The 9454-nt window shown below is 38.6% G+C and overlaps 2 protein-coding genes across 2 annotated transcripts in view; both read left to right on the forward strand.

Moving 5' to 3' along the window:
• Positions 1-7089, forward strand: part of LOC109850117 (glutaredoxin-C8-like) — a 14325-nt gene extending 7236 nt beyond the window's left edge. The window contains exons 2-4 of the mRNA XM_020420045.1: positions 5985-6058; positions 6537-6635; positions 6724-7089. Of these exons, the coding sequence (XP_020275634.1) occupies positions 5985-6058; positions 6537-6635; positions 6724-6782 (232 nt within the window). The 3' untranslated portion in view covers positions 6783-7089. The remainder of the gene's footprint in view (positions 1-5984; positions 6059-6536; positions 6636-6723) is intronic.
• Positions 8813-9454, forward strand: part of LOC109850132 — an 8101-nt gene continuing 7459 nt past the window's right edge. The window contains 2 exon segments of the mRNA XM_020420063.1: positions 8813-9227; positions 9311-9454. The exon segment at positions 9311-9454 is cut by the window's right edge and continues 4 nt beyond it. Of these exon segments, the coding sequence (XP_020275652.1) occupies positions 8950-9227; positions 9311-9454 (422 nt within the window). The 5' untranslated portion in view covers positions 8813-8949.

A 9454-nucleotide genomic window follows, 5' to 3' on the forward strand; every position in this document is an offset into this window, starting at 1 on the left:
TGTGGGAAACTTGTCAATCGCCGTCCAGATACTAGAATGGATTGTCCCGCAAGAATGAAGATTAAGTTGAATGCCTCCAAGACATGGATTGTCACGAAGTTTGAGGCAGAGCACCCAACCCATCTATTATTGAGCCCTGATAAAGTGTTTAATCATTATTCCCATAGGCAAAGCCATCACTCGAAGACTTGCAAGAAAATTATTGAGAATTTGAGTGAAGAAGGAACGACTCCTTCTACTATTGCTCGAGTGTATAATGTTGTGTCTAAGAGTCTTGATGAAGAATATGTTACTGCACAACAATGTATTAATCACATCAGAACTATTAGGAAGAATAACATTGGCAATGAATGCATATCTATCATAAATAATTTTTAAGATAGGAAGGAAATCGATCCAGAATTTTACTTTTCCATAGAGCTGGATCAGTCGGGGACTATGAGGAGAAGATAGGAAGGAAATCGATCCAGAATTTTACTTTTCCATAGAGCTGGATCAGTCGGGGACTATGAGGAGCGTGTTTTGGGCTGATGGGAGATTTCCATAGAGCTGGATCAGTCGGGGACTATGAGGAGCGTGTTTTGGGCTGATGGGAGATCAAGATCTTTTTACTTAAGTTTTGGAGATGTAGTGGTGTTCGACGTCACATATAAAACCAATCATTTGAGCCTACTGTTTGCTCCATTCAAAGGTGTAAATCATCATCGACAGTCCATTCTCTTTGGTTGTGCGTTACTTGCAGATGAACGAGAGGATGCCTTTATTTGGTTCACCCAATGGTTAAAATGCATGCATGGGGTTGGACCTAAAGTAATTATCACCGATCAAGATGCACAAATAGGAGGAGCTATCAAACAAGTTTTTCCTAATACCCGACATCATTTTTATTCTTGGCATATTGGCAGACATATTGCCGAGCAGTAACTTCCAATGAAAAATTGTGTTTTAAAAATTACATTCAAGTCTAATAAAGTATACTCTATTAAAAATGGCACATGATAAGATGTTCTGCAATATGTATATTCAATGTTGGTATTTATGAAGTATAAAACTGTCCAAAATCAATTTGATGTACACATACCATGCATCAATTCAATGATGAATTATGTAGAAACCAAAGTACATCTATGACAAAGAACAGGTCCTAAGAGAGAAGCTTAATTACAAAAGAGCTTTACATTAGAACAACCCCTACCATTTAGCTTAGTCAGCAAAAAGTTCCCCTGAGAAGTTTCGCCAATTGTTTCTTGAGCAAGAACAAGAAAATAATCGTGCAACTTCTAATACAAACTCTTTTGTATAATAATCTAAATATCTTCATTTGCAACCATCGACAACTGGAAAAGAAGACTATCTACAGTACTTATACACAGTTAATAATCTCAATATCCTCATTGCTCAACTCTTTTGTATAAATGGGTAGAGTATCATTGCTAATTGCACATGCCAAACCACTCATGAATATTCAAGGTATAGCAAGTTGTTGCATAATATTCAAGGTAGAGTATCACTGCTAATTGCACATGCCAAACCACTAATGAATATTTGTTATAACTAAAAGCAGCACTAAAGCTGGAGAGTTGAAATTTGAACTAAAAGCAGCACTAAAGCTGGAGAGTTGAAATTTGAACTAAAAGCAGCACTAAAGCTGGAGAGTTGAAATTTGAACTAAAGCTGGAGAGTTAAAATATTCTTCATGAAATTTGCTAAAATTTTAAGATCTATTCCCTCACAATTAACCAAAATACGTCATCAGGATGGATAATGGGTCTTGTCGGCGTCGAATCAAAGGGATTAAGGGAGAGATCGAGAGAGAAGGTTTGAGTTATTACCTACGTCGACGTCGTTATCGAGAGAGGAAGAAGTAATGGGTCTTGTCGACGTCGAGAGAGGGAGGAGGGAGGGCCAAATCACGACGTTGGCGACGGCGTCGACAACGGGAGGGAGCTTGTTCGACGGGGGGAGAGGGAGAGTGGGAATTTGGGCAGAGAGAATGGGTATTGTCGGCGTCGAGAGAGGGAGGAGGGAACGCCAAATCACGACGCTGGCGACGGCGTCGACAGCGGGAGGGAGCTTGTTCGACGGGGGGAGAGGGAGAGAGATCAGGGGGGTGGGGTGGAGTGGGAGTGGGAATGGAGAGATGAAAGAGATCATGGGACGTGGGTTGGTGGTGAGAATTTTGGTGAGAGAGAAGAGATCACGAGTAGGCGGTGTGTTGGTGACAGCTTATCAGAGCTGGTCCACGCTAATCTCAACACAATGCGCTATTTGCAAAAATGATCCTCAAAATTGATTACACGCATTGAAATCAGAATCTAGTCGCGCGTGCTGACTGAAGCATTCTGGCCATATTTAGCCCTCCATAGGAGCAAACTCCATTCCTATGTCAATGACCTCCATATAATCTTCTCTCTCTCTATATATATTAAAATGTGTTGATCATGTGTGTGTGTGTTCGTGTATATATATATATATATATGATATATAAGTATATATATATATATATATATATATATATATATATAATATATATATATATTAGAGAGAGAGAGAGAGGAGAGGGGAGAGAGAGACAGAGATGAGAGAGAGAGAGCATGAGTTAATGCTCGGCTACCAAGCAACAAAAAATAATGCTTGGTAGTGAGTTGTCACTTTCTCATCCACTCATTGAAATCGGGCCCCACACTCACATGGGTTGGGGAGTGGTTGGTAATTATAATGAGTGAATGGGAAAGTGACACCTCACTACCAAGCACCAAATTTGTGCTTGGTACCAAGCATACCCATATTTCTCATATATATATATATGTGTGTGTGTGTGTGTGTGTATAGATGTATATACATATACATCTACACACACACACACACACACACAACACACACACACACACACACACACACACATATATATATATATATATGTCAATGTTTTAAATGTCGGATGTCGGGTTCATGTCGGACGGCTGAAATCCATGTCGGATAGCTGAAATCGGGGATATATCGGGGGACATGGACTAAATATCGGATTGCCATATCGGGTGGTGCGCATATATATAATATCATGTTCTAAATGTAATCTAAGCCTTTCTAAATTCAATATAAGCATACTTTATAAATTTTAGAGGCGACGTCGGTGATGGGTGGATTCCGACGTCACAGGGAGGCAGTGCCGGCGACGAGACGTCGCAGGGAGGTAGTGTCGGGGCTCTTCTTCTTCTTCATCTGCTCAGGATCCTTCGGATGAGTCACCGACCACCCTCTTCCCTTTATCCCAACGACGGGATACCCTGCTGTCCTCGGGTTCGATTGGGGTTCGGATTTCAAGGCGCAACGGGAGATGGATGACAGGGGTCCGAAATGGAGGTGGGAAAGGGTGTCGTCGTCCACGAAAGGAGTGATTGGTTTTCAAGTCCGCTGTAGCCCTAAATTTTCTCTTTTCTTTCTATCGGGTTCATAAGAAACCCTTAAACATGAGAAGGGTCAAACAGGTTTGAGTTTTTATCACTAAACCCAAACCCGATAACAAAAGACAGATCTAAAAAAAAGTCCATATCGGTCGATTTTTCAAGGCTGAAAAATAGTCTGACATGCCCAATATGATCCCGATATTTTCGATTTGGCCCTGAAAACCAACATACGAGTTGAGAACGCTCATGTCGTGTCGCTCAAGCTCTCAAACCGACATGTCGACCGACACGTCGGATATATCGGCCGACATTTATATATATATATATATACACACACATATGTACATATGTATATATATACATATGTACATATGTATATATATATATGGAGAGAGAGAGAGAGAGAGAGAGAGAGAGAGAAATATGAAGAACCTTGGTACCAAGTTTTTTCATTGAACTTGGTAGTCAGGTGGCCAAATCTGCCCCCTACATCACACCTCGAAGATGGAGCATTTTTTTGGAGTAGGTGAATAATCATTGGGGTTCTATTTTCGAGGCATAATGTAGGGGCTAGATCTGATCGCGTCACGACCTTCAATGGAGAAACTTGGTACCAAGGTTCTCCGTATTTCCCATACACACACACACACATACACACACACACACATGGGTACGGTTACAATACACCTAATGTAACTTAGTTGCACCTACCTGTAAAAATACATATTTGACCATCGATATTAATGATCCACACTGTTCATTGTGATATATGCATTCAAGACTTCGTGAAGATTAAAACTCACATTGATTAAATGTTTCTAGTTTATGCATCTAAAGACCTAAAAATGAATGGCCTGTATCAGTCTCAGTTATCACTTATATTGAAGTGCGTGATTTATAAGATAGAAAATTTCAAACCACATGATTTTGGATTCATTTAGATATGATGACATGTAGATAACAATAAACGGGTTGGATTATAGATGGTCGGACATGTATTTTTACATGTGAGTGTAACTAAATTAGTTACACCCTAGGTGTATTGTAACTCTACCCTACACACGTGTGTGGGTGTGGGTGTGTCTGGGGGTGTGGGTGTGTGCGTGCGCATTTGCGGAAAGGTTAAACTCTTTGATTCTGTTAGCAACTTGCAATAAAATCATTATTTAAGTTCTGATAAACATAATTGCAGACCTTGAAATGGCTACAATCTACCTTTAATTGTGGCTCATTCACATGAATCACATCTATTACGCCACAATAATCTAAACATGAGAATCGGGTAGGATTGTCCTATCCTAGGCTGTTTCTATCCAAGTATCTGAAAATCTATATTCTAGATGGTGTCAATTGTGTGAGGTTTGGTGCCTTAATCACTAGATTCACCACAGTGAAACTTAGATTGAATTTGCAGTTCAACACAGGCTATTGCTACTAAAATGTACAGTTATTGACTCTGACAAATTTTTGATGTCTGGTTGAGGTGATCCTTGATTCCTTATTGTCCTTCAGCAGCTCAGAACCTCGTAAGTGTAGACAACAACCTTAAAACTATTTTATTGAACAAATTCAGTTCCTTATTAGAACTTTTAAGTTTTACTTGTCAGTGAACTAGTATTACTTAGATCTAACATCCAACCTTATTATGTGGGGTTACACTGCACAAAATAGAGGTGTATGGGCACAACACATGAGGAGTGTATGTAATCATATGGTGAGTTAATAATAAAGAATGATGCCGAGTAGGCTAAAGTAAGGATGTGCATATAAACATAAAATAAGCACTATACAATACCTTCGGCACTTGTATATTACATGCACGCAACTTCATCTTTAAATAAAGGCTAAATCGCACTAAAATACCTTATGTTTCACTAATTTATCACTTATATAACCTCAGTTGGTTTTCGGAGCATTTATATACCCTGAGTTGTTTTAAATTAGCACTTTAGTACCATCCGTTGTGCAAACGTGAAAATTTTCAGCTGAAAGTTCTCCGATAACATTCATATGCTAATTTTATAACTTTCTAATCATTAAATCTACTGAACTTATTGTTATATCTATCCAAATTTTATTTTTCAAATAGAATCAGAAAATATTTAAATTATAGTTAGGGTAAGATTAATAGTAAATTTAACAAATATGACTAAAAACTCTAAAATTAATATGTGAAGGTTATATGGGAACTTTTGCGTGAATTTTTTTATGTTCGCGTAGCAGATGGTACTCAAATGCTAATTTTAAACAACTCATGGTATATAAATGCTCTGAACAACAACTGAGGGTATATAAGTACTAAATGAGTGAAACATAAGGTGTTTAGTGCAATTTAGCCTTAAATAAATGGACGGACAAGATGCACGAACTATACACACACACACAACTTATACACACACACACAGACTTATACACACACACACAGACACGTGTGCGTGCGCATTTCTATGAAATCATAATTTCACTTGTGGTTAACTATGCAGCTGCTACTATTCTTGGAAATTTAGGCTTCTTATCTCACAGGTATTTTTGGGCAAGTTCAGTATCTTACAGTGTTTTCCTCTTGAATATTTACAGGTATTGTGCAAGGGTAAAATCTCTATTCGAAGAAACAAAGAAGCCTTTTGCTGTCATTGACCTGGATGAGAGGGGTCTGTTTCTAATACCCTCAGTTAGATGCTTTTATTGGTTCCACCACCCCTGTTCATAAACATAGACACTAGCTCCCAGTTTTCTCTTTTTTCTAATCAATAAAGAAAAATTCAATAATATGTGCTGACTCAACCTATTGTATTTCAACTCTATCGCTTACATTCGTCCCACATCTTTGGTATGTTTTCTGTCATTGATTACCCTTGGGCATTAGAAGCATTTTAGCTTTCAATTACCAACTGATGCTGTAGAAGGGTACACTATACTTTTCATTCGTTAATTTACACTTTTGATTTGAAAAAGTTGTACCTTATAACCTCATAAAGTGCATTTCAAGAAAATATCTGACAAGTACTTCAAGAGTTCCATATGTTTTGCGATTCTCCCAGACTAAGCACATATAAACTGAAGAAAGATTCAACAATTTTGAGATTATCACCCTCTCTTTACTATTTGACGGTAGCCTTGTATCTTCAGAAGATGGAGAGGATATACAAAATGCCTTGGCCAAATTAGTTGGAAGGTGGACCGTACCTCAAGTTTTCATCAAGGGAGAGCACATTGGTGGTTGCGATGGTAACATTCACCTCTATGTTGTTCTTCTCTGTGTTTTTTATTATTCCTTCAATACTCTATGGATTAATGTTTTGTGGTGCAATGCTAGATACCGTGGGGGCTTATCGAAGTGGAAAGCTGAAAAAGCTTTTGGCTGAGATTGACTAAGGAAGCTTTGTTTCATTTCATATGCGTCATGCATGTTTAAACTTTTTTTTTCCTCATCTTTGGTGGATTTCGTCTTGTGGATGAACATGACATGCTACATGCCTCTTCTGACTCATAACAAACTTTTGTTAGAGTGTGATGTGCAAGTACTGGAGCTGGGGCAATTTTCAATGAAATGTTTTTTGGTGATGAGAGCATGTCTTAACTGATGATTTTTTTTTAATTTTTTTATTTTTATTTTGTTAAAGGAGAACATCCATAAACTGGTTCATCAATCATTAATGAGCAAAAAGGGGCAGTTACTTCTTGTGCTGTGTTTGTTTAGTATGTTTTTTTTTCTGGGAGAAAAAAGACCATGAAGTGTCCTGACCTTCAAATTCTAAGCTTGGAATATGTCTCATATTGTTCACTGAGCATTTTCATATCTGATGGTTACATGGTCTCTATTAACTTTTAGCGGCTGCTATAACTGGCAATTAATTGAATGAGTCTATACAAGCACTATCTAGGAGAAAATTGGCAGATCTCTGCATTTGGATACTGTTCAACTATTGAATTTCATAATCATATTTGCTAAATATGAAGAATTCAGTTAATATTATATTAATCAATATTCATAGGAAAATATGTAGAAGTTGAGATAGAATGGCTTAGATGAGAAAATATCTAGTGGAGACAATTCATAGCATTCGATGTGCACCAAATGGATGTCAACCACTGGACATATGTATAAATCCCGAAATTCAATGATCCAAGGGTTGACATCTCTTTTGTGCACATTTAATATTGAAAGAACTCGAAAATATTTCATATAATGTTTTACACAATCACATATTCACATCACACTCTTAACTCCTCATTCTCTCAGATTAAATAATGGCCTGTTTGGTTGGCTTAAAAGAGAAGAAATTGCATTATAAGAAACCTATTTCATATAATGTTTTGCTTTCCTTTGTTTAGTTACCACATTGAGACCAAGAGGAAAGGTGATGTTGCACCCTTCTTGGTTGATTTGACCTTTGTTTTACGAAATCCATTCCCGGACTTTTTGGCAGGGAATCACTTATAATATTTTCCTAGGGTTTCATTTTCACATTTCCTCTTTTTTGAAGTTTGGAGAAATCAACCAAACGGCGCCTAAGCCCTTTGGTTTGTCTTAAGTTACTAATAAGCCCACAAACTATTATTTTCATTTTAGTAAGTCCTCATGTCTTCTAGTTTGATCCTATTTAGCCACCACGGAATGAAAGCTTAAATCTTCATCTCACACGAACATAAAACAACGGGTACAAGAGCTAGTTATCCAACGGCAAGCACACCAACAAGAGAGAAAAAAAATTCTAATAATCAAACAACATTAGTCAATGCGAAGGAAATAAGAAGAACAATTTCCCCCTAGACCCTAGTTAACTTCCCCAAGTCTCGATCGAGGATGGTAATCATCTCACACGAGTTGCATTTGACTATTTTGGCTATATTCCAAGTTTACCCCTGCTGAAATTTTTAATTTCGGTGGTGATTAGAGTACTATCGAACCATCACAGGAGCTAAATAGAATCAAAATGAAAAGGGATTTTTTTAAAATAGACAATTTTTATTAAATATTTAGCAAAATAAATCTCCTTTTGTCCAATAGACCAAAAAGAGGTCGATTTTAAAAAATAAGGCTCAGAAAACATACGGGACTACTAGTCCCGTATGTTTTCTGAGCCTTGTTTTTCAAAATGACGGTGATTAAGTTGACTCTAAACATACGAGACTAGTAGTCCCGTATGTTTTCTGAGCCCTGTTTTTCAAAATCGATATTTTTTTAGACAATTGGCCAAAAAGAGATTTATTTTGCTAAATATTTAGCAAAGTGGTCTATTTTGCTAAATATTTAGCAAAAATAGTCTATTTTAAAAAATTCCCCAAATGAAAATCATGAAGGCTTATTAGTATGGAAAAATAGTCCGAGGGCTTAATCATTATAGAAACTTTAAGACAAAAGGGTTTATCTGGATAGAAGTTCGCTAGTAAGCATCCTATCAGAACCAATAAAATTACCAAACTAGCCCCTTCCCCTCTCTGTCGATGCGCTCCTCATCGCTCGCTCACAGGAGACCAAACCTCAAACCCCAAAACCCTAAACCTCGATACTCAGAGATTAGAACACAAGCCTTGAGACATGGAGGAGGAGGGAAACCTCAGCAGCGGAGGCAAGAGGAGAAGGACGGAGAAGGAGCCATGTCCTCCTCCTCCTCCTCTTCATCTCCCTCTCGATCCCAACGACATCACCTCCTTCGATCGAGCCGCGTTCCCTCAGATTCTTGCGGCCGCCATCAGCACCCGAAACCCTAGCGCTCGATCCCTCGTCAAGCGCTCTCTCCGCTCTCTCGCTAAAACCCCCCCTCTCCTCTTCCCCCGTTCCTTTCTCTCTCTCCTCCCCCTCCTCCTCGCTTCCAAGTAAAAAACCCCCCTCCCCCTCCTCTCTCTTTCTCTCTATTGCTTTCTGTTCATTCTAATGGCCTTTAATTCTTTTATTACAGGCACCCCTCTGTTGCTCGTTTGAGCTTGGAGGTGATTGGGGCGGCCGCTCTCTGCTCTTTCGAGTCGAATGCGAGGATAGCCTCGGATGAAGCTACCGTGAAGGGATTGGTCTGGGCACTGGGGAGCAGAAGCCGACGCGTGGC

This window comes from Asparagus officinalis, chromosome 1 (genome assembly GCF_001876935.1).
Source record: "Asparagus officinalis chromosome 1, Aspof.V1, whole genome shotgun sequence".
NCBI classification, from domain to species: domain Eukaryota; kingdom Viridiplantae; phylum Streptophyta; class Magnoliopsida; order Asparagales; family Asparagaceae; genus Asparagus; species Asparagus officinalis.